This window comes from Octopus sinensis, linkage group LG4 (assembly GCF_006345805.1).
Source record: "Octopus sinensis linkage group LG4, ASM634580v1, whole genome shotgun sequence".
Classification (NCBI taxonomy): Eukaryota; Metazoa; Mollusca; class Cephalopoda; order Octopoda; family Octopodidae; genus Octopus; species Octopus sinensis.
This window is the reverse complement of record NC_043000.1, coordinates 71,755,272-71,782,551: the sequence shown is the minus strand read 5'-3', so window position 1 is coordinate 71,782,551 and position 27,280 is coordinate 71,755,272. Positions and strand designations below refer to the sequence as shown.

General features: G+C 38.0%; 1 protein-coding gene across 1 annotated transcript; it reads right to left on the bottom strand.

Moving 5' to 3' along the window:
* Nucleotides 1-224: 224 nt before the first annotated feature.
* On the bottom strand, nt 225-21,507 carry LOC115210903 (transmembrane protein 169-like). The gene is made up of 2 exons (XM_029779680.2): nt 21,312-21,507; nt 225-1,228 (listed from the first exon to the last, which is right to left on the bottom strand). Exon 2 carries the CDS (start codon nt 1,132-1,134, stop codon nt 445-447), a length of 690 nt encoding a protein of 229 aa, XP_029635540.1. The 5' UTR covers nt 1,135-1,228; nt 21,312-21,507; the 3' UTR covers nt 225-444.
* Nucleotides 21,508-27,280: the final 5,773 nt, after the last annotated feature.

Below are 27,280 nucleotides of genomic sequence, written 5' to 3'. Positions count from 1 at the left end.
TGTATAAGGACAAAAGTGTGGATACAGAGCCAGCATTATATATGTAAAAAGTAAAAAATATATACAAACTGGGACAAGAACGTGAAACACCTAGAAGACGACACAAGAACCACAGGACAGGACATTCGAAGCTCTCAGTCTATATATATATATATATAAATGTATACACAAAAATATACATACAGGCACATATACATATATATACACACACATCGAGACATAAAAACATATTTGTACATACCCATATATATATATATATATACATACACAAATACACACACACACACCATATACATATGTATGTATTGATTAATACACCAGCGATATATCTAAATCAAAATTCCATCAAATTACAAATTGAACCAGTAGTTATAGGTCAGCTAATATAAGTCCAGAACAAACGGTGGGTGTTTGAGTAGCATCTGGCAAGCACATTTTAAGTAATTAACTTGAAGGTAATTTTGTCTCTCTTATTGATTCAGGGCAGTCAAGTATCACCACTTCATAAGGACAACACTGGTGCAGGCCAATCCAGTTACAGAACCAGCCATAAAAGCCTTTTTCATAATCTTGAAATTCTTGCAGCCATTTATAGAAATTCCATGAAATTTGAATAATTGGGGCATATAAACTTATGATGAGAGATGACAAACCAACAGTGAAAGGAAATGTTAATATGAGAACAGGACAAATAGAAATCTTATGCCAGATTGTCTTTTCTTCAGAAAAATACAAATAAATATTATACCAGGTATTGCAGCCAATATAGAAGGAATATCCTAAAGAAACAAGCCAAGCAATAGGTATACAGATGATGCTCAGAAATACAATATGCAATCCTGAATGCAGTCCCCAAGAACATGGTGAAGATTTGTACTTGAGCTTTTCCTCTTTGGTCCCTCTCTCAAGTGTTAGTTTACGTAACTCATCTCGAGAAATTTGTAGCTGGACATCTACCACTTGACCAGCTTGGTAGCCACGAGCAACTGTTCCAGTCAATGTCACAAAATGTTGATCACCCCCATTATCTTGTAGTTGATCTTCAGGTGAAGATTCTGGTAGTTCAATCCATTCTTTTTCTTGAATTTCCTCTAATTCTGTAGCTTTGGAACATTCTGGATAATCAGATGCCATTATAATATTGCTACCAAGTCTCTAATGACAGCAGAAGAACAAATTGTCAAATTTCAGCAGAAGTGTTGAAAATTCCAAACAACATCAATTTTACCTAAAAGAAACAAAAAAAAAAAAAAAAAAGAAATTAAGAAAATGATATTTCATATCTGCAGATATATTCCTTTAGCATCAAGATTTTCAGAAATACTAATAGTAAAATATTCAAAATCAATGAATTATACTCCTTCACAAGAAAATTACAGAAGTAACATGCAACAAAATAAAACTAACACAATTCTATATAAATTATTGTATTTATCCAGCATTACCACAAAACATCTCCAGTGGTACCAACATAATCAGGTACACCAACATGTTACCAGGTTTACCACCTTTTACCAATAGAGAGACTGTTAAGGTGACTTAGATGATATTACCAATTAGAAATAACCTTTGGTGTTAACAGTTTTGAATAGTAAACATCTACATTTTAATATTTATCAGTTGAGTTGTCTAAAGTAGGAACTCTTTTAAAGGAGTTTAGATGACCTCAAGCAATTTGAAACTCAACTAGACACAAGATCAAAGTGAACAACAATCCATAATGAAACTATATTATATGAACTAAATGTTTATGCAAAGGGAAATATGGAGTGAGATAAAGAGACAGAGAGACAGTTTTGATGGCATTAAATGTAAGCCATTTTTTGTTATTGTTTTATTTATCAAGTTGTTTCAATGAAATAATCATCACTTGTAATGAAAAGAAATTTAAATGTGAAAACGTCTAACAATAACAAATTTTTGATTATAGATATAACTAGCAGTATCGCCCGGCGTTGCTCGGGTTTGTAAGGGAAATAACTATATAAGCATTTTTAGAGAGTTACTTCCCTTATAGATGCCAATTCAGGCTTTCTTAGCCATTTCTGTTTTGGTGTCTTCAAGCCATGAAGTCGTTGTTCTAAAAGAACGCTGGTCTCCTTGACAACGCTTTACGACGTTGATTTCCTTACACTCCCTTCCCCACAGCTTCACGAGGGAGGGAAGAAGGGGGAGAAGCAAACAGGTGCAGGTGTGACCATGGACGCCAACTCCGCCGCCATCGACACACGAAAAATTATGCATTAAAATGGAATAAAAAATGATGTTAAATTATTTTTAAAATCGTAGACTCATCGTAGACGCGCGCTAATACTCAGACGGGCTCGATATGAATCACGACTATAAGATACTCGAATTTGGTTAAACTGCACCGCAAAATGTGGGAGTAGTTAGGAATCTAAATCGAAGGGGACAGACACTCACACAACTACAGTTTTATATATATAGATTATTTAAGACTAACCTCATAAATATTTTTCTTGGTTATTTTCTATTACATCTGCCTTCCATGTCAGTACATTTATGACAAATAGTTATATTTTTATAACAGTTAACCCAAATATCTTCCTATACATTTTCACTGGGTTCCTTCCTAAGTTTTAATATTTTTATCATTGCATTTATCCTCAGATTTGTGCAAATTTATAACAAGGTCAGATAGAACAATTATAGAAGTCTGAGGAATAAGTAATAATGTAATTAGGAAGGAATAAATTGTAAAATAAAATGACAACACCCTATCACCTGAGTTGCCTGTTTTAAAGCTAACTTGTGCTTTTAATTTTTCTCTGCTGTCTCAAAGTTCTAATGTTCTAATACCTGAGGACGATCAAATAACTTCACACCAGATGGCCCTGACCTGAAAACTCAACTCGATAAAACAGACAAGGTATTCAAGTGTTTGATTCTCTGCTCATATGCTATAGTCTGTTCAGAGCTAACAACAGCTATTAAACTAAACAGGTATAGCTGTTATTTCTTAGTTATTATTAGAACAATAAACCTATATCAAATGCATCCTTTATTTACAAATTCACACAAACACACATACATATAATTAAATCTGGAGTTATATTGTTTGGTTACTTTGTTTGGTTATTGTTTGGTTATCATTCTTTTACTGTAGCCAATTCAAATTGTAAGACGGTATAAAAAGTTACTTTAAATTTTTATAAGTTTATAAGTTTACAACTATAAAAACTTACGTAAACTGAAGCAGAAAGTATCTAATAATAAATTTAGAAAGTGTAGCCAAATGAGACAAATGGCTTTATTTATTTAATTTTAGGGATACACACTTAGATTAATAATAAGATACAGAGTTATTAGGAAAATACTATTATATAAACCCATTTTGATGGGTTTATATAATGGAGATTAGTAATAACTGATTTTTCCCATTCTGACATATCAAGTGCAGAAATGTTCCATTTTAGGCAATCAAATGATCATGTCATTTTCACAGATTATATACTAGCTGAATCACCCAGTCTTGCCCAGGTTACTGATGTTCTTATTCAGATTAGTAAACAATAGATATGAAGATATATTTTTTTCACATAATTATTTCAAAATATCTATATTTTATTTTAAAATATCCAAATTGTAATGATAGTAGAATTTAGAACTGAAAATCTGCCAATCTTGAAGCACCTCAGTGTAATCAATATTCATTGTGCACATTTTTATTGGTGTCCAAATGAATAAATTGTTGCTGCTTCCAACTCCAGATCAACCAACATAGAGTTGGCCGTGAGAGAAGCATGTAGTAGAGAGATGAAGTCCTACTGCCTTGAGGAATTGACCCTGAGATTTGTTAATTGAAATACCAAAACTTAATTTGACTGGAAGCTAAAACCTCTTAAATTCAAATGGAACGTCTGTAGGTATGAAAGGAAATTTTGGAATAAAGACATTTTCTTTGTAACTACCTGTTATGATAGTTGCCTCTTGGACATGGGATATCATCATCATCATTTAGTGTCCATCTTCCATGCATGCATGGACAGGAGCCAGTCAGGTAGAAAATCTACCCAAGGCTACTGTGTCTGTTTTGGCAGGAATTTGATGGCTGGATACCCTTTCTAACACCAACCACTCTGTAGAGTGGACTCAGTGCTTTTTACATGGCACTAGCACAGGCGAAGATAGTTTTGGCAAGATTTTTACAGATGGATGCTCTTCCAGATGCCAACCACATTACAGTGTGAACTAGATGCTTTTAACATGGCACCAGCACTGGCAGGGTAACAAAGTAACTTACAAGACAAGAGATTATGAGAGGGGCAGGGCATTTGTGTCAGAGGATGAAAATTAGAGTGTGACAAAGAGACAGAAGCAGGTGTCTTGCCACAACAGACAGATAATTAGAGGAGGTGATCCAATATCAAATGCTGAAAGATTACAGTGTAACAGAGAAATAGAGAGGTAGAAATAAGTATCTTGCTATACAGGAGGTACATGGTTACACAGTGAGAGAGAGGTACAGAAAGAGGCCAGAAACAAGTATGCTGGTGTAAAGATGATACTTGGTTACCTAGTCAGAGGGAAAACAAGAGAAGGAGAGAGAGAGTGACCAAAGAGAAAGAGAAATAGTAGGAAACAGCAAAAGTGTAAGAGAGAGCAGAAGAGAGATAGTGTAGTGCTAGGGTATACTCACAAGTAACAAGAATATGAGCGTAGAACCTGGTTAGAAAAATTGGAAGTGGCTGTGGGTGGTGGGGTGTGATGGGAGCAGTGATACAGTGAGCACTGCAGTGAGGGCAAGAAAGGGGATTGGAAAACTATCATAATGTATGAGGCAGAAATGTGAAGAAAAGAAAAATGCAGTTAGAAGAGTTGTAGTTTAATTTCTTAGGGTAGAGTGGGTGAAGAGTGTTGTTACATGTGGGTGGGATACAACCCTTCTAGCACTCAGTTTCATGGACAGGTCTTCTCTAGGATCACATATCTCCAAACATCTCAGTCCACTATCATTTCCTCCATGAGCCCCAACATCCGAAGATCAGTCCTCACCACTTCATCCCATGTCTTCCTGGGTTGTCCTCTTTCACACGTACCATCTACTTTCAGAGACAGGCACTTCTTTATACAGCTGTCTTCACACATACGCATCACATGTCTAAACCAACGCAGTCTCCTCTCCTGCATACCACATTTAATCCCTCTTATGCCTAATTTTTCTCTCAACACAGTTGTGCTTTGTCAGTCATGCACACTGATGTTGCAAATCCTATGGAGCATGCTACTTTCATTCCTCTCCAGCTTAAGCATTTCCTCCACAGTCAGAACCCATATTTCACTACCATGTAATACAGCTGTTCTCACACAAGCATCATACAATCTATTTTTCACTCTAAGAGTGAGTCCTTTTGCTGTCAACAGAGATAGTAGTTTTCTGTACTTCCTCCACCTTATTCTTATTCTAGAAACATTACTTTCAGAGCATCCATCACCATTACTAATTTGGTTACCTAAATAGCAGAAACTATCTACTACCTCAAGAGAACCTCCTGGGCATTTGAGAGAGTTTAAGTCCCTCGTGCTCTTAGTACTTAATGTTCCTGCACATCTGCCACACACAAAAGCAAACTTATCTGACAATCTTCCCACGGTTCCATTGCATCTCTTATGCATCCATAGGTTACACTTAGTGCAACAAATGGAATTACATCCCACTCCTTTCCTACATATTAAACAGGGCAATTTGCCAGCTGGAATGAGAGTCTTATCTCCTTTCTCATTAACAACAACTTTAGTCTTATCTAAGTTAACTTCAAGGCCTTTTGATTCCAAGTTTTGCTTCCAAACCTGAAACTTTTCCAATTCTACTTCATAGAAGTAACAATTAAGTGAGTTCCATTACACAGGTAAGGTGGGTCAAGATTCTATGCAACATAATGGGAACATCCAGCTTTAGTGTCAAGTTATGCGGTGGCATTCCAGTGGGTTTAAATGTGTTCAGAAATTCAGCAGAGTATTGAACAGCCTGATCTTGATCAACTGTTGTGTGAATTGATGGAAAAGTCATTTCTGATGTATCTGTTAACCTCTGAAGAAGTTCATGATTGAGTTTATCAACCATTTCATTAGTTGGAGCCAGTATAGCTCTTTCACATGGCCAGTTTACATCAGTGTAACTGACATATACACTGACACACTCACATATATACCAAGACAGACACACACAAACATACATTTATGTAATGAACAGGCAAACACACACTTAGAGATACATACACACTCATATAGGAAATGTGTCATCATCATGTAAAATGTCCTTTACTATGTCATACGTAATGAACACACAAACACACATACTCATATACAAAATGTGTCATGGCGGTCATGGTGGTATAAAATGTCCTTTACTATCTCGTACATATTGAACACACAAACACACACACACACACTCAGACACACACACACTCACTCAGACACATACACACTGATATACAAAATGTGCCGTGGTGGTGGTGGTGGTATAAAATATCCTTCACTATGTCATATGTAATGAATGCGCAAACACACACGCTTTCACAGACACACTTATATACAAAATGTGATGTTGCTGTTGTATAAAATATCCTTTACTATAGAAAGATTATTTGAGATAAAATTTTATATTGTTTTAATACAAATGAAAATAAAAATTACAAGTTCACACTCACGGGGTGTAATACTATTACCTTGTAAAATTTGATTTGGTTTCGGGGAGCCATTTGAGAATGCATAGGGAATAGACAGACAAAAATTTTTATAAAGAGAGAGATTATCATCCTTTTAACAATTATTCTTCTATACCAGCATGATTAGAAGGGTTTCATTATGACATATGCTTTACTCTTTTACTCGTTTCAGCACCACCTTTAGTCGAACAAATCAACCCCAGGACTTATTCGTTGTAAGTCTGGTACTAATTCTATAGGTCTCTTTTACCAAACTGCTAAGCTACGAGGATGTAAACACACCATCGGTTGTCAAGCGATGGTGGGAGGGAACAAATACAGGCACACAAACATATATATATATATATATATATGTATGTATGTATATGTTCGACAGGCTTCTTTCAGTTTCCCTCAACCAAATCCACTTACAAGGCTTTGGTCAACCTGAGGCTATAGTAGAAGACACTTGCCTAAGATGCCACACAGTGGGACTGAACTCAGAACCATGTGGTTTGGTAAGCAAGCTACTTACCACACAGCCACTCCTGCATCTTTACTCTTTTACTTGTTTCAGTCATTTGACTGCGGCCATGCTGGAGCACCGCCTTTAGTCGAGCAAATCGACCCCGGGACTTATTCTTTGTAAGCCCAGTACTTATTCTATTGGTCTCTTTTGCCGAACCGCTAAGTGATGGGGACGTAAGCACACCAGCATTGGTTGTCAAGCAATGCTAGGGGGACAAACACAGACACACACATACATATATATATATATATATATATATATATATATATATACAACAGGCTTCTTTGTTTACTATTTTTCAATATATTTAGATATAATATAGGAATTTGATTTATCTGGAAACTATTCTGAGGCAAAGTCATCTGGATTTTAGGAGGCTATTTCAATCGTAAGTTTCCTTCTTATTTGTCTTTACTGCTAATATTGGAAGATGTTGTGCGATAGAAAAAATTATGTAAGATTTCAAGGAAGTGTGTGTTCGAGTCATTTCTCTCTCTCTCTCCATCAAGACCAGACCCTTCTACATTACACAAGTACAGGAGTCTAGTCTATCAAAGATTTAGTTCAATGAAACTTAATTCAAGTAATGCATTTGACCAAAGTATGCATTAGTTATACAATTTGAAGTAGTGGTGATAAGTACTTTCTCTTAATAGCCATTCTGTATCTAGGTTAGTGAATGTTAAATATGTAAACCATGGACACAGCACTGGTGAAACACTAATCAGTTAGAAAACACCTCTTTAACTCAGTAATCAAAAAGGCTTTTTCAGACATAATACAAAAGGCTTTGAATTTTAATGATGGTCACAAACATATCTTAGATTTGAGATACTATTTCTATATATTCTATCAAACCAAGTAGGTTTCATATAAACATACACCATATCTAGAGAACATTGTTTTAAAAAGAAAGCCTACAAAGCTTTCAAATCTAAAGATAAAAATCCAGTCCCAGCAAACACACACACACGGACGGACGGACAGACGGTCAGTTAGACAGACAGAAGTGTGTGTGGATAGATAATGGTACACTTGCACTTAATGGTTCTGAAAAAAATCATAGAAGTACTATTATGAAAGGTTGCTAAATGTAGAGATGCAAGAGAGAAAGCAATCTTTCCAAATGTGAACCTGACAGAGGGACAGACCATTTTCATTGAGAGTAGTATGAAAGATAAAAACAAATTAAAGATATGAAGACAGGGAAAGCCCCTGGCCCATCACTAAAATGCTTAAAATATCTGGTGGAGGGATATGGCCTAGTCACTTATGTAGATACTTAAGTTGTACAGGTAGGTATCATACCCAATGACTGGTGTAACAGCATCATTTATTTGTTAAATAGGTAAAGGTGATGCCTTAGAGAGAAGTAATTACAACACTTTCAAATTGCTGGACAAGATCATGAAATTTATAGTGATAGAATAGCTACTTAGGAAGAGGGTTAGACTAGATGAGATACAGTTCGATTTTGTGCCAGGAAGAAGTACCATTAATTCTCTCTTTTAAACAGAAAGCCTACAAAGGCAACAGCAGAAGTATTTAGCCAAAAGTAAACCACTTGGCTTTCATCAACCCAGAGAACGCTTTTAACAGGATCCCTCGCTCTCTGATCTGAAGTTTGCCATAGAAGTACATGAATGGCTAGTGAGAGCTGTTAGTAAAGTGAGAGTTAATAAGTACAGTGACAAATTTAGTGAGTAGATAGTTCACCTAGGCTTGGTTCTCAGTCCCCTCCTATTTATCATTCTTCTCCAGGCCATAACAGAGGGGTCTAAGAACATTTGCTCACGGAACTCCTTTATGATGATTACTGTGTCTTATAGCTAAATCTATAGCAAAATTACAAAAGAAATTCCATGTATAGTGGCAATACCTGGAATCAAGGTACTTTAAAGTTAACTTAAAAAAGACCAAAGTTCTAGTAAGAAGTAAAATAGACACTATGCTCATCCCTTTAGGAAAATGGCTCTGTTTTGTATGCAGAAATGGTGTATATAGTAATTCCATCCAGTGGAAATGCAATGGAATCACTGAAAGATTAATAGAGAAAGTAGACTCTGTGGCAGATGTGCAGGAACAATTAACACTAAGAACACAGAGGAAACAGATTTTCTCAAATGCCCAGGAAGATCCCTAGAGGTAATAGACAATTTCTGTTATCAAGGTAACCAAATTAGTAGTGGAGGAGGGTGGTCTAAAAGTACAGTTACTAGAATATGAACCAGTAGGAGAAAGTTCAGAGAATTCTTATGTCAATTTACTTGTACTTGTGATGGAGCTCACCCAGAGCGGGTTGAGCCAGCTTCTTCTCTGGTCCTAAAAGCATCACGAACCATGACGGCCCATGCTTGACAGTCCTGTGCGAGGTCACTGGAGATAGCGAACCATTCGCAGTTCCATCTGCGCAGACTGACCACCTGCGGAACTGAGAGTTCGGAGAGGTCCTCCTTTATCGTCGTTGCCCAGGTCTTCAGCTACCCGCCCATGTGTTTATGCCAGCTGGGAAGTGGAGGTGAGTGGAGGACATCATGAATCAGTTCACCCTCTGGATGCCAGGCCGCATGACCGAACCACCTTAATTGCTGTTGTAGAAGCACTGAAGGGAGGGGCTGGAGATTCAGGTGATGACGAAGACCGGCTGTAGGAACCCAATCAATGCGTTGGCAGCGAAGAATGCAGCGGAGACAGTCATTGTCGAACACCTCCAGCCTTCGCTGATTGGCTACCCTCATAGGCCATGTTTCACAACCATAGAGGAGGACAGTATGAACGACGGCCTGCTAGATTCACCCTTTGGTCACTGAGATCTCTCTTCTGTCCCACAGGCACCACTTGAGGCACACGAATGCGAATCTGGCAACACCTATGCAATGCTCGACCTCAGCTGCGCCCTGGCCCGTTAGAACCACCGTTGAACCCAGGTAGATGAAGGACTCCACATACTCAAACTCCATGCCCTCAAGAACGATTGGCCGCCATTCATCTGCTGTGACCAGAGATGTCATCACTTTGGTTTTGCAAGCATTGACCCGAAGACCAACAGTTGCCGCTGCCGCATGCACCCTTTCGAGAGCATCTTGGACATCTGCTCGGTTAGAGCCCAAGAGCGCGATATCATCTGCGATGGCCAGGTCCGTCACTGCGACTTCTCTCCTAGCCTCTACGCCCGAGTAGTCCCGAAGCACAGTGTTGAGACTGTAATCGATGGCATAAATGAATAGGGTTGGCGAAAGCGCACAACCCTGTCGAACATCGGTAGTGACATCAAGCAACTCCGTCTCCCCGCCATAGACCCTTACATGAGCCCTCACTGAACGATAGTAGCCCTGTATGAGGTTTAGCAGCTTCACAGGGATACCGTCCGCCTGCATAATACACCAGAGGGCTTCCCAATCCACCGAGTCAAAAGCAGTAGGGTGGTGTAAACAGGCAGTGTCAGAGCTATGCCGTCGGGAACTTCGGTTCTTGGTAGGGCCACCCAAAGCAGATTGGTCTGGCACCGAGCGGTATTAGGACAGCAGCCTGGCCAACAGGGCTCTGGTGAAAATTCCAAGAGGCGTCTGATCAGCAACCGGCGGCTTCGAGGTCATTCTGTCCCTGCGTCTGTGGAGACTCCGCAGCAAACAGGGCGTCCCATCACTTGGGATATGCATGCGGGATGTCAGGGACCGCTTGTGAATTCAATATTCCCACGAAACTTCTTCTATGAATCCTTATGTCAGTTAGTAACAAAAGGCATCTATCAAAGTGAAAGGCAGATTATAGGATGCTTGTGTATGAACAGTAATATTACATGGTGGTGAAACATGAGCTATGAATGCAGAGAACATGCAAAAACTAGAAACATGCTCTGCTGGATGTGCCAATATTAGTGCACTTGTACAACAAAGTACAAATGTATTGAGAAAAAAATTGAGCACATGAGGCATCAGATGTAATGTGCAAAAGATACATATGGATGAGGACAGCTACATAGAGAAGTACCAATCACTAAATAAGGATGAGACTCATGGAAGAGATAGACCAAAGAAGTTGTGAAGTCTGACCTCAGGTTGTTGAGCCTCACAAGGCAAGATGACAAATAACTGGGGTGAATGACTATTTGCCATGCTTGAAAAGAGCTCAGCAGAAAGGAAGCCCTAAAAGCATATTGCTAATGTCTATGCCCCTGCACCCAATCTCTACCTGTCAAGCCTTTCCAGCAACTCATTTGCATAACACTTCCCTCACCCACTAATCACATTATTTCTCAACTTTTGTAATTATATGGAAGCAGAGCTACACATAATCCTTTCCCTTGTGCTACCAATAATCCCTTTTCTTGGAAATACTGGACTCGCATGTGAACAGAGGAGACAATTTTATGAGGCCCTTTTGCAGCTTACCTCAATGATAAATGACAATGACTTCATTGTGGCGGATGACTTCAATGGACATGTTGAGCAGCACACGAAAGGACTCCAACCATCTGATCACCCACTGATTTGGTATGTATACAAGTCAGTTTAACTACATTCTCACCAGAGAATGGAATAGACAGATACTAGTAAATATGAAGTCCTTCTCTTGTAAAGAATGTACAACCCAACATTAATGGCTAGTAGCTTAGAAATACAAGTACTCAGATATGCAAACAAGTTTGGAAAAGGATATAGAAGCTTAAAGATCCATTGGACAGTTAGACATTTAGAGAAATACTAGTCAAAGTATTTGACAAGAAGGAAAGAGATATAGAGGTGAAGAGCACAAAAAGCAACTGGAACTTCCTATGAGACAAACTATTGAAGATTAGACAACATCTCTAGTTTGGTGCAAAGTTCCAGACAGACCAGGGATAATGTCAAAGTAGAACAATAAGGTAGACAATGCTATATAAGAGAAGTGACAGGACTGAAAAGACAAGAAAAATGGGGGCAGCAGAGAAAAGAAGCTAGGCAATAGGTTTACTTAGCAAAAGGAGCTGCAGAAAGAAGTTTGCTAATGTTCTACAGTGTGAGTATCAGAAAATCAAGATTTTGTAAATAGAAGTGTGTAGAGAGGGATAATGGGGCACTTGTAATTAGTGATTCTGAAAAGAAAGAGACAGGGAAGTTAGTTAGTTAGTTAATTTGGCTCAAAAGCAAATAGCAAGGCCATGTAGGGGGACATGGAGTTAAGTACAGGGTGGTGTTCATGTAAAGAGTTCAGGCCACTTGAGGTCCAGGGAGGCTTTGAACAAAGCGGTCGTCGGCATCTTCACCATCTCGTCTGGCAGCTTGTTCCACGGATCCGCAACGGATCAGAAGTACTACTATGAAAGGCTATTAAATGTGGAGAATGCATGAGAGAAAGATACTTTTCCTAATGTGAACCTGTCAGAGAGACCAGCCAGAATAACTGGTCTGACAGCAGTAGGATAAAGCAATTAAGGATATGACAGCAAGGAAAGCCTTTGGTCCATTGGAAATTACTTATATGATGCTTAAAATATCTGGCAGAGTAGGATATGGCCTAGTCCCCTGTATAGCTAATCAGGTTGTGCAGGAAAGAATCATACCCAACAATTAGCATAACATTATATTCGACTGTCACAAAGGTAATGGAGATGCCTTAAAGGGGGGTACCAATTTGCTGGACCAGGTCACAAAAGTTATGGAAACAGTTAGAGCTCAATTGATTAAGTGGTGAATTAGCTTGGATGATTACGAGTTTATATCAGAGAAGTACTAAATGATGTATTCTTTCTAGTAATGTAGACGTATTTAGCCAAAACTGCTGCACTTAGCATTCTTCGACCTGAAGAAAGCCTTCAAAAGAATTCTTTGATCTCTGATCTGGTGATTGCTGCAGAAGCTATGAGTTAACAAATGGTTTCTACCTCAGAGTGAAAGGCAGATTGCGTGATGCTTGTATATGAATAGCTATGCTACATAAAGAAATGATAGGAATATGGATGGTACTATGAAAGATATAGATCCAGAAAGACATGAGACAGAATAGTGAAGATCAAACTCAGGATGTTAGGACTCACAGAGGAAATGAAAGAAGAAAGAGTTGGTGCTTTGCTGTGCTCAAGAAGACCCATCCTCCACAACAAAATTAAGGTCCTAAAAGCACCATGTTTGTCTAAATACACACTGGGCCTTGCTCCCACACTCAATCTGTTCTTGTCAGGCCTTCCCCACCTCTTCTAACTTCTTCCTAATGCTCATCCTTCCATTACTCTTCTAATTACAGTATTATTCAGCTGCTGTAGATATATCAGAAACAAACAGCACATGTGCCATCTTTTGTGCCACCAGTTATCCCTGTCTTAGGAACCACTTCTTTTTGATATCCATCCTTCATTTCAACATCACCCCTTCTCACTTTATTTTTGCCTGATCATTTCTTTTTGTGCCACCAGTTATCTTTCCCTTCACCTTGAACTACATCATATGACCACCATACTTCATCCATAATACTTTCTTTTATCTGCTTTAATATTTACCATAAACGCCCCTAACTTTGCTACTCACTATATCCATCCCTGTGTATGACCACCATCTGTCACTACATCTCTCTCTCTCTCTCTCTCTTTCATCCCACACATCATTGCACCACTTTCATTTATCTACAGGCTCATTACACTGCTGCTCTCCACCCTTTTGTTAATTATGAAAGAACCAAATTACTGGACCAGGTTATGAAGACCATGCAGAAAGTTAGTGCAAAATGAGAAGCAGTTTGGCTTTGTGCCCAGAAAGTGTACTACAGATGCAATATTCCTAGTAAGTCAACTGCAGAACTACTTGGCTAACTGTAAACCACTATTCCTAGCATTCATTATCTTGGAGGAGACAGTTGACAGTGTGTCATGCTCAGTAATTTGGTAGTCATCAAGGAAACTAGGTGTAGTCATATGGCTTGTGAGTGTGGACAAGCTATGTACAAAGATACAGTAGGTAAAGTGAGAGTAAGCATCAATTTCAATGAGGAATTTGGCATGAGTGTAGGAATCCATCAAGGTTCAAACATCAGTCTCCTCAAATCATAGTTCTACAGGCTAACACAGAGAAGTTTAAAACTGGATGCCCATGGGAAATCTTGTGTGCTAATAATCTAGTTCTAATAGCTGAGTCTACAGAGGAATAAGAAACGAAATTCAGACTGGAAGTTAAACCCAGTATCAAAGAGCCTCAAGGTGAACGTAGTAAGGACTAAAGTTTTAGCAGAAAAGAAAATAGAACTCTAGTATCTTCAGGGAAATAACCTTGCTCAATATGCAGAAAAGGATAGGTATAAATCCCATATGCTGTACCTATGGAAATACAAGAGGCAAATTGCTTTTCAAGAAGATCTCTCCATCACAGCAAAAAGGAGATTCTAAAAACCTTTGTTTATGCTTGTGCATGCTGGGCTTTGCCCCTACACCCATTTTGTCTCATCAAACATATCCCACATCCCATCTCCATTACCCCCCCACCTTCCCCTAACATCTATCCAGTTTCAGCACATATTAATACCACTTCTATGCCTCATTCTCATTATCACCTTTTCCCACACTATTTTCACTGATCACCTCCTTTCTGTGCATCCAGTTTACACTCTCTCTCCTCTACCATACTTCACCATAACACTTCTAATACCTGCTATCATTCTCAATGCCCTCTAGTATCTGCCACTATACCCCACTCACTCTAACCATTCTTATGTACTCCTGTACTCCCCTCGCCCCACCAATTTCCCCCTATTTCTTGATCCATCATTCTTGAGCTACTCCTATCTCCCACATCTTATTCCACCCCACCCATACTGATATTTCCCACCAAGCTGCACTTCCACTTCTGTTCAGCACTCACTACATTCACCTCTACCCTCATCTCTAACCATTTGTTATTCTCCCTCCTTTCCTGTCTTAATGGACACCCATACCCTCCTTTAAACTGACCGCCATGCTGCTTGAGGGTTGCTGTGGAAAAATCTGCATAAATATTTTTATTCAGTGTTATTGCAATTAAATAAAACATCGGAAGAGGTATTTATATTTACAGAGATACTTATACAGGTTAAATATTCATAAAGATTTTTCCATTCCTGAAGTGTGTATACATTTTTTGGTAGATTTTGTAAATTTATAGGTGCAAGCGTGGCTGTATGATAAGAAGCTTGTTTCCCACGCATGTATCGCTGTGTTGATTTTTGACGAGTCGGACAGAATTTTTTGTGCTGCTTGGCAGCAGTTTGTTGGTGAGTGTTATTCCAGTGGAAAGGAATGTATTTGGACCTTAGTGAATATGAGCTGTCCTCAGTGGAGGAGGAGCTTGTTAAGGTAGTAAATAGAATGAGTAAAGAGTAAAGAGTTTTACTGAGGTTGCAGAGGTGAAGAAAAGAGAGGTGGACCTAGCCGGACTGAAGGAACTGTGTAAGATGACACAGGACATAAAGTTATTACCCCCAAAAAGGGTTATGGAAAATATGGAAAGGTGTACTCAGTGGAGAGTAGGAAGGTGGAGTGGATGGAGATGGAAAAAGTAGAAAAAGCATTGAAGGGCCTTTCGAAGGAAGTGTCATACATAGCAAAAGGAAATGGATATGGGATGGTGGTTGTCCAGTTTAGGACAGCAGAGGAGGCAAGGAGGCTGGCGAGTGCAACTATAAAAATGGAGGAAATGGTACTTCTACCCACATACCTTGGAAGAAAGACTTCTAAGGTGAGGGTAGAAGGAATTCCACTCGATATAGAAGTGGCTTGGGTTGCGGCAACTGTCCTCATTGGAAGTGAGGAGGAGGTAGCTGTCCTCCAAGCAACAGAAACAGAGGAAAGAGGGTGGAGAGGAAAAACACTGGACCTCATTATACAGGCAGAGGAGAGGCATTTGGAAAGTTTGGCAGAGACGATGATGTTGGGAGAGATTGTGTTAAGAGTGTGGGTGGAGGGCAGAATCCCACGATGTTTTAAACGTGGCCAAAAGGGCCTCATTAGAGCGCACTGCCCTCTGCAGAGAAAAACAACAGTAGAAGCAGTGGTGGAGATAAAAAGGAAGAAGTACAAATAGATGGAAGGAACAAGGAGGATGAATGGACAGTGACAGAGAATAAAAGAAAAAGAGAAAGAAGATGTGCGATGTGGAACCCCAGACCAACTCCATCCTACCCAAGACCACTCAGACCCACCCTCCCCATGCAAACAACAAACCCACCTACTCTCTCTCCCCACAGGAAAAAAAAAAGGACTGACACCACAAAATTTACAAGACCCCTCTCCCAGTGAAAAAGGTTACGGGGTACATGGAGGAGAGACTGTTGTCACTCAGCGATGGGGAAAACAGTAAATGAAAGACTAGATCAAAGACTAAAGAGGACTCAGGACTCAGAGGTGGCGAGTGGTGTTATTCAGTGTCCGGTGAGTAACAAACACATTTTCATATTCTCATTTCTCATTTATTGTTCATGTATTTTAATATTTTGATTTTAATGTTTTTCATGTTCATTTTCATGTGTCATTCATAGCATCATATTTTTATTTTTATTGTTATATGTCCCCCCTCTATGTAATGCCTTTATGACAATTTAAAAGAAATAAAGAAGCTTGCTTCCCAGTCACATGGTTCCAAACTCAGTCCCACTGCATGGTACCTTGGAAAGTGTCTTCTACTAGACAAAAACTGAAAGAAGCCTGTCATGTGTTTGTGTGTGTGTTTGTCCCGTCTCCCCAGTACCGTTTGACAACCGGTGTTGGTATGTTTACTTCCCCATAACTTAGGAGTTCAACAAAAGATACAAATAGAATAAGTACTAAGCTTTAAAACAAAAGTCTTGGAGTAGATTTGTTTGACTAAAACCCTTCAAGGCGGTGCTCCAGCATGGCCACAGTAAAATGACTGAAACAAGTAAAAGAATATTAATGCTGTTTTTATGTCAAGTCATAGACAATTTAACATTACTCGATACTTTTTTTTTTTTTTTTTTGCTAGAGTACATATTAATTTTTACAGAGTGACTTCGAAATTTTGACTTGCTCAATTTCATCAAGCTGTGATTTATTGGGGCAGGAGGCAGTAGCTTTATATAGTCTTTGGCAAGTTTTAGTAAGGTCGGGTACTACGTGAATGATAGTGTGATGCAGGTGACTACTAATTGTGTAGGAAGGAAGGTTAGAGAGGGATAGGAAGAAAGTATGTTTATAGAATGTGGGTTGATACAAAGCTATGGTAAGGAGATTTAATTTGGCTGGATGTAGGGAAACAGTTTTTGTAGTTGAATTGGTGTTATTAGATGTCTATTAAGAAATTTTAAACCGAATATGTTGGGAAGTGTACGACTGAGGAGACTATGCTACTATAGATATTTGGGTTAATATAGGGCGTAACAAATATCAGAAAATCAAAAAAAAAATGTGTGTAATAGGTGTAAAACAACTTCCTATGAACGAATATGAAAAAAAAAATTCGCGCACGCGAAAGGGGGGTGGGGGAGAGGCCTCGGAAAATTCACATCGGGAAGTTCCGAAAGCGTCTGAGGAGCTGACCCGGGCACCAAAACAAAAAAAAAATAGTGTAATATGTGTAAAACAACTTGCTCTAAACGAATATGACAAAAAAATGCGCTCTCGCGAAAGAGGGGTGGGGGAGAGGCCTCGGAATATTTATATCGGGAATTTCCGAAAGCGTCTGAACCGGGCACAAAAACAAAAACAAAAACAGCGTAATAGGTGTAAAACAACTTGCTCTAAACGACTATCATGAAAAAAATGCGCGCTCGCGAAAGGGGGGTGGGGGAGAGGCTTCGGAAATTTCACATCTTCAGTCCACGGCCTTTAAACTAAGAAAAAATAGTGTAATTGGTGTAAAACTACTTGTTCTAAACGAGTATCAAGAACACACACTCACACATGAATCATAAACTCCGTATTTCGCAAAAAAAAATAATAAAGAGAAGAATTCTGGAAAAAGTGAAGAAATGTTGGATCTCATTCCTTGGTTAAAGATTTTAAACATTAAATTTATACTTTTCTTTGAAATAGTTCAGATATATGCAATTCTTCTCACTTATTAAGATGCATTTATCAGAAAAAAAGAGACAGAAAAAATTATTATTTGTGTCAATCCTTCCCTAATTATCCTTTATTAATTAGTTTTGGCGTGTGTATTTTTTCCCAAATTTATTTTTTCACCTTTACAACACTGTTTAGTAAAGCAATTAATTATCTTTATAATTTGCATATTTGACTTATTAATCAAAATTCTCTAGATGTAATATATACTAAGTAATGCATCCTTCATTTATGTGTTCCGTTCTGTATTATGCATGCGTGACTGTTTGTATGTAAGTGTGTTTAACTGTGCACATGAATGTGAATATTAAAGAACATATTTATTTACTATGATTGTTATTTTCAGAACAAATAAATCTTTTGGCTGTTATGTTATTGATGTTATTATTATTGCTAGTTAAAGGGTGGTGACTTGGCTGATATTTTTGAGTCTTGTAGTATGTAGTTGTGTTAGTCAATATTCTGAGTTCAAATCCAACTCATTTCTTTATCATCATTATCGATGGACCACTCAAAGAGGTATGTATACATTATCATTTTCGTAACATAATTTCTGTAGTATTTCAAGATGTTTCTGACACGTATTTTGATTCACATGGCGGAGATCCAACATTTCTTCACTTTTTCCAGAATTTCTTCTCTTTTTTATGATTTTATGATTCATGTGTGAGTGTGTGTTCTTGATACTCGTTTAGAACAAGTAGTTTTACACCAATTACACTATTTTTTCTTAGTTTAAAGGCCGTGGACTGAAGATGTGAAATTTCCGAAGCCTCTCCCCCACCCCCCTTTCGCGAGCGCGCATTTTTTTCATGATAGTCGTTTAGAGCAAGTTGTTTTACACCTATTACGCTGTTTTTGTTTTTGTTTTTGTGCCCGGTTCAGACGCTTTCGGAAATTCCCGATATAAATATTCCGAGGCCTCTCCCCCACCCCTCTTTCTCGAGAGCGCATTTTTTTTTTCATATTCGTTTAGAGCAAGTTGTTTTACACATATTACACTATTTTTTTTTTGTTTTGGTGCCCGGCTCAGCCCCTCAGACGCTTTCGGAACTTCCCGATGTGAATTTTCCGAGGCCTCTCCCCCACCCCCCTTTCGCGTGCGCGAATTTTTTTTTTCATATTCGTTCATAGGAAGTTGTTTTACACCTATTACACACATTTTTTTTTTGATTTTCTGATATTTGTTACGCCCTATATTAACCGATATTTGTTCGAATTTTCTAGTCTGTTTCTACCATGAACAATTGTATACATGTAACTGCATGAGATTACCTATACAACCAAATGAACGCATAAGGATGATGCCTTTTTCCATAGGTATATTCATCTATAAGAATACATAAATGTGTGTGTGAATGTGCAGTCATCACTGTGTGATTAAGAATTTTGTTTGGCAACCACATGGTTTCGGATTTGGTCCGACAGCGTATACTTAGGGTAAGCGGCAAGCTTTTCATAGCCGAAAACTGAAAAGTAAGGCTTTCAACCAGAGCGTTAAATTTAGAGGAGGGAGTAAGGTCGATTATATCTGATCCCAAATGTACATGTCGTTACACCCTCTCTAGCAACACGCTGAGCAATTCGGAAATACTTTAATTACAACATGTATAAGAAAAAATTAGTTATGTTACTACAAAGTGATCTCTTTATTTATTCATATACTAAAAATATTAACAATAATAAACGGTTTTCGGTGTTATTTCCTTTTATTTAGGGTGGGGTGGGGGAATATAGTCTCCCGAATAACGATACAATCATAGTTATAGTTGTATTCAGATCGTGATAAAACGAATAGGGTATTGTAAGGCTGGTAATTGTTTACTCCATTAATATTATCATATATTCTAAATACTTAAACGCAATATCTCGTATTTAGACGCAAAAAATATTTTGATGTTAGTCACATAACTTGCTTGCTCTGATAAAAATGATCTTCCAGAGAATATTTTCGCATGAACTACATCACTGACAACAGAAATGTCACCAGCAATTGTGGTGGTTTTCAATAATCCAAAAATAGCAATTTTAAACAAACAAAAAATTTTCATATCCAATATGATGCATCAAGAAGCCACTTACAATTTGGTAGCCGGTAAAATGATTTAATACTTTACACATAGACACACGTGTGTTGGTAAGCGTATACGACATGCGTGGTAAGGAAGTTATTTCATATTTAACTAATCCATCGTAAAGATTCACAAGTAAAATGAAAATCTGAAAGGGAAATTATAAAATTACTTAGTTTCACTTCATACGCTGCTACATTCTTGACTTACACTAATTGCAAGATCGTATACTTCCGTTTCAATAACACTATAATTGGAAATAACACGAAGGTAATCTTGGTGTTATTTATATAAGATACATACGCTTCATATCTTTATATAAACTCTATATTTAACGACATATTGACTGGATGGCCACTGCTGGAACACCTGTATTATTTTCATTTACAGTGGGTTACTGAAAAAGAAGTATATGACATTACAACAGTGAATGTACAACATAACAGCATAAACTTGAAACTAAGTACATTTCGCCGTTTCCATTTTTCATTTCACTGATGAGCCATTTCGACATGTTACTAAAATAAGAAACAACCCAATAAAAAATATATCTATAAAAAGTAATGAAGAGTCTTTAAACGTCAGGGAGTTTTCCATGTGCAATTAACCAATCAGAGGGGAAATTCATGACAAAAAGCAATCATTTGTGAATGTTTCTGATAAATAAAAACATGAGTGAGACACAGGTTATCTCCCTGGTCATGTATGTCAGTGACAAAGGGTAATTAACAATTTATTAGCTCATATAGAACATGCTTATATTGAAGCTACCGAAACATCGAACCGGGTTTTTATGGGAATTTTTTTTAGTTTCAATATAGTGAAAGAGAAATACAGCAAATTTTATTTCGGATCAATATGTGAGGGTAGATCCTTTTCATAAATATTTGCAGCAGAATAGATGTTGAATAAAGTATAAACTGAAATAAAAACAAATCATTTTTGTAACTTTCTCATAGTTGTTTGTTTGTAAGGTAAATAATATAAATATAGTGGAGTCAGAAGTAAAAATAGTTTGTTACCTCATTGTTCATGAAAAGGAAATATCCAACCCAAGTGATTTGCAAGGGGATTCGATCATAATAGTATTCAACCCAGCTGCTTCGGGAAAGTGTACAGAAAATTACTTAAACGGTGGCCATCGAAAACAATTCATGCTGTAGAAATATACCGTTTAAAATTATTAATATAGTTTTGTACTTTTTTTTACTTTTTCATAGTTCATAAATAAGGTTATTTAGAACAATACACTTTCGATTTTTATATGTTAACAAAAAGTAGAAAAATGTGAAAACAGGTATAAGAAGGAATAAATTATTCATAGTCACCAATTAGAACCCATGAAAATTTAGATAATGATTGCAATTACTTTTATGGAATATCTAAGTTAAAACAAGCAAATATTTTTTCACCATCAAAATAAATAAGGGATTTTTATTTGAATTTGTATTGTATGTAGGTCTTCTTTAACCCTGCTTTTGTATGTGTAATTTTTTTATGCAAGTAATTTCTGAAGGGAACATCATATAAGCTATTAAATTATTTATGAGATTATCTTTTACTTGTTTTAGTCATTAGACTGCGGCCATGCTGGGGCACTGCCTTGCAGGCTTTTTAGTCGAATGAATCGACCTCGGCACATATTTTTTTCAAGCCTGCTACTTATTCTATCAGTCTCTTTGCTGAAGCACTAGTTACAAGGACGTAAACACACCAACATTGGTTGTCGAAAGGTGGTGGAGGACACAGACACAAAGACTCATACACATAAATTTATAGATAAATAGATTTGTGTCTGTGGATATATAAACTCACACACACACAGTGGCTGTGTGGTAAGTAGCTTGCTAACCAACCACATGGTTCCGGGTTCAGTCCCACTGCGTGGCATCTTGGGCAAGTGTCTTCTGCTATAGCCCCGGGCCGACCAATGCCTTGTGAGTGGATTTGGTAGACGGAAACTGAAAGAAGCCTGTCGTATATATGTATATATATATATATATATATATGCGTGTGTGTGTCTGTGTTTGTCCCCCTAGCATTGACAACCGATGCTGGTGTGTATACCTCCCCGTTTCCCATAGCGGTTCGGCAAAACAGACCGATAGAATAAGTACTGGGCTTACAAAGAATAAGTCCCGGGGTCGATTTGCTCGATTAAAGGCAGTGCTCCAGCATGGCCGCAGTCAAAATGACTGAAACAAGTAAAAGAGAATAGATGAAATTTATAGGAAAACAAAAAACGAAGATAGATATATGTACTGAGGTCAATTCATTCCATAACGGCTACCTCTGATGAGTGCAGGTTTACATAACTGGACTGTTACCTAACACTCCCTTGAACCTCAAGTGCAAAACTGATTGGTAAGATCAGCCATAATGGATATATAATACAGGACACTTCAATTTATATATATATATATATATATATATATATATATATATATATGAAGACCTGTTGAGGCAAGTGAGAATCAGAATCGAAATCGATCAACATCAATGGAAATTGTAGCTGTGATACTAGTGCTGGTGGCACATAAGTGAGCCATCCGAACGTGGCCGTTGCCAGCGCCGCCCCGACAGGCCTCCGTGCCGGTGGCATGTAAAAAGCACCATCTGATCATGGCCGTTGCCAGCCTCGCCTGGCCCCCGTGCCGGTGGCACGTAAAAAGCACCATCCGACCATGGCCGTTTGCCAGCCCCGTCTGGCACCTGTGCCAGTGGCACGTAAAAAGCACCCACTACACTCACGGAGTGGTTGGCGTTAGGAAGGGCATCCAGCCGTAGAAACATTACCAGATCAGACTGGGCCTGGTGCAGCCTTCTGGCTTCCCAGACCCCAGTTGAACCGTCCAACTCATGCTAGCATGGAAAGCGGACGCTAAATGATGATGATGATGATATATATATATATATATAATATATATATATATATATATATATTATATATATATATAATTGAGATTCAGTTGAAGTAGATACTTAAGTTGAAGTACCAAGTCAGTCTGGTATTATCTGGTATTATCAACTACTAAATCTAAGACTAGAGGACTGTGTCTGTTCAGAATGAAGGGCAAGAGTGAGTTGACAGCTCATGGCTAGGTATGGTCATAAATATTGTCATGTGTATCCCCTTTCCACAGGGAAGGAAGAAGACATTAGGAGTAGTAAATTGGATATAAAGTAACTGTCTATAAAAGGAGGCTGGGTACGGGACGACTCTAAATCATAGTGTTAATTACCAGTTAAAGAGGCAAGATCCTAATTAAACCTAGGATGTTAATACAGAGAAAATTTTATCTTGGGTTACTATGGGTGATTGTTTATAAACAGTAATATTATCTATCTCTTATGATAAAAGGCAGATTTTCTCTGCCTCCCAAACCGTTCGTTTTTTATACAATTCTACAATATAGAATTTCTTCAATTGGAATTTACCTATCATTTTTTCAAGTAGATTCCATTGGGTCATGGCATGTAAAGTTTTTTCAATTAAGCAAAAATTCGAGAAAACTCAATATTTTACGATTTCCCTCTTTCATTTCAAGTGCTTCATTCCTACCATTACCACTACACTTTCTCCTCCTTTCTCTTTGCAAGTGTGCAACAATTAAAGTGAAAGTATTTATATAAAAGCGATGAGCAATTAATACTGGTCATCCTTTTTGCTAGAGAAAGATCCGCTATGGTCTTATATGCTACACCACTGGTTTTCAATTCATATTCAATTTTTCACCCTTATTATGTGTGTGTGTATTAGCAATTCGTATAAAATTGCATCAATGACTTGAACTTGAATAAGTGGTTTCACATAAATGGGGATACATTAAAAAGGTTTGTTGTTATTATTATTACTGTTTGACTATTGTAATCACATTTGTTGGTTCCTCGTCAGGGAAACGTTGTTGTGTTGCATTTGTTAAATAATTGTAAACCGTAACCACCCCCCCTTTGGTTATTGTTTTAAAATTGAATTGTGTCCCTGTTTGGGGAAATTGACAATATTTTCACCGTCTTTACAGAAGCATTTTTGTTAAAATGCCTTCAATAGAAGAAAGTCCAAAAATGAATTTCGATGCAGCCGTACACTTCTATACAAGAGGGAGGACAAGATCCAATTGATCGAAATTCCAGTCTGTTATATATTTTGAGTATTGTTATCACTAGCGATATCAAAATATAACTTTCTATTTTGTATTTTATGTGTAGATGTATATATATATATAGATGTACATGTAATATGTACACATATATATATACACATATATACATGCATAATATATCTACCCATACACACACACGTACACACACACACACACACATACATAGGGGCAGGTGTGGCTGTGTGGTAACAAACTACGTTCGAAGATACTGTACTTGATATGGGCGGTAGTGTCTTGCCGGTCTATGGCCTACCTTCAACAAACTGGGAAGGCACAAACACTCTGTCTTCACATTTGCTGCGTGAGACATGTTTTAATGTTGACGAGCTTGCCGAGTACATAGCCGACAATGAGCCAAAGCTCCTTCCAGAACAGAAGTTCGCTTACAACTCCGTTGTTAATTCAGTCTGGGCCAAAGCTGTAGGGATATTTTTCCTGGACGTTCCTGGGGGCACTGGGAAAACTTTTCTCAACAAATTAATATTGGCTGAGATTAGGCGAACACAAGGCATTGCCCTAGCTGTGGCATCATCTGGAATTGCGGCTACTTTGTTGCCAGGCGGCAGGACAGCTCACTCCATTTTCAAGCTTCCGCTTGACTTAGCGAAGACTGAGACACCAACTTGCAACATCAGTAACAGCTCCGATCAGGCAAAAGTCTTCAGACGATGCAAGCTTATCGTTTGGGATGAATGCACGATGGCCCACAGCGGTGCTCTTGAGGCACTAGATAGATCTCTCAGAGACATCAAACACTCTTCAGCTCCCATGGGAGGCATAACACTTCTTCTTTCAGGGGAATTCTGACAAACACTTCCCGTTATTCCCAAAGGGACTAGAGCTGATGCAGTAAGTGCGTGTCTTAAGTCATCCACATTGTGGCCACTGGTGAAGACTCTCAAACTTCACACCAATATGCGTGCTCATATGCGACGTAATATCACATCAGCAGCATTTTCTCACACCTTCCTTGTACTTGGTGAAGGCAAAATACCAGGGGATGAAAATGGTAATATTGCCATCGATTCCATTTGTACCATTGTTAAAACGCCTTCTGATCTCAGAGATGCAGTGTTCCCAGATCTACAAGCTAATTATCAGAATATGGATTGGATTGGCCAAAGGGCTATTCTGACCCCGAGGAATAAAACGGTTCACCATATTAATGGTGAAATGCTAAAACTCATTCCTGGGGATGTCTATGTATATAAGTCTATCGATACAACTCCTGACCCAGAGGACGTCATTAACTATCCAATAGAAGTACTCAATTCCTTTGAGCCCCCCGGACTACCACCACACATTCTCAAACTTAAAGTTGGTGCCCCTATAATGCTCATTAGAAATTTGGTTCCCCCAAAACAATGCAATGGCACACGTTTTATCGTTAAGTCCTTATCTCCCACCATAAACTTATATCAATATTTGCATGAATAATCATCATAATTCAGTGCAATCATTAACAGTACTTTCAAGCAATTCAGCCCCGAGCATCGCCGGGCAATTCTGCTAGTGTTGTATAAAATAAAATTTAAGATTATCAAAAAAGATATCATAACCAAATGAGGAAAAATGTGTGTATATATCAATAATCAATATTAAAAAGGAAAGATTACATAGAATCAGTTTAATATTCATTCATGTACTTAATTAATTACTTATCAGGTGGTTTCTATAAAGACTGCTCAGGACATTTACTTATGGAATACTGGAAAGATAAACATGCTACCTACCCAGCCATAAGCTGTCAACTCACTCTTGCCCTTCATTCTAGACAGACAGTCCTCTAGTCTTAGATTTAGTAGTTGATAAAATGACAAATAAATTAGAAATGAACCACAATCCTTTACAAGTTATGAATGCAGTGGGCTTCATGCCATTCTTGGAAATGTAGTCTATTCTTAGCTACAAGAGCAACAACACAAATTTCTTCCATCTTCTTTCTCTGTTAAAGTATTTGAGAAAATTATATTAATGAGTCCAACTGGTTCAAATTCTATTTATTTATGCAGCTGATGATAGCACTGCATTTAAATTGATGTAATGATCGCATTGTTCAATTAAATGGAGCCGCTTGAAACGGTCATACTGCATCACTTCTTGATATCCTGTTGTGTATTTTGATTATATAAATATATATATACATTCTCTTATTCTTTTCTTTTGTTTGCTTCAATCAGTTGATTCCAGCCATGCTGGAGCACCACCTTTAGTCGAACAAATCGACCCCAGGGCTTATTCTTTGTAAGCTTAGTACTTATTCTATTGGTCTGTTTTGCCAAACCACTAAGTTACGGGGATGTAAACACACCATCAGTTGTCAAAGCAATCATGGTGGGGACAAACACAGACATATAAACATATATATATATATATATATATATATATATATATATATATTATATATATATATATATATGATCAGCTTCTTTCAGTTTCCATCTACAAGTCCACTCACAAGGCTTTGGTCGGCCCGAGGCTATAGTAGAAGATACTTGCCCAAGGCACCACACAGTGAGACTGAACCCAGAACCTTATTGTTGGTAAGCAAGTTACTTACCACACAGCCACTCCTGTGCCATATATATATATATATATATATATATATATATATATATATGTGTGTGTGTGTGTGTGTGTGTGTGAAGGCGCATAGCTCAGTGGTTAGAGCGTCGAGCTTACGATCGTGAGGTTGTGAGCTCGAATCCCGGACCGGGCTGCGTGTTGTGTTCTTGAGCAAGGCACTTTATTTCACGTTGCTCCAGTTCACTCAGCTGTAGAAACGAGTTGCGACGTCACTGGTGCCAAGCTGTATTGACCTTTGTCTT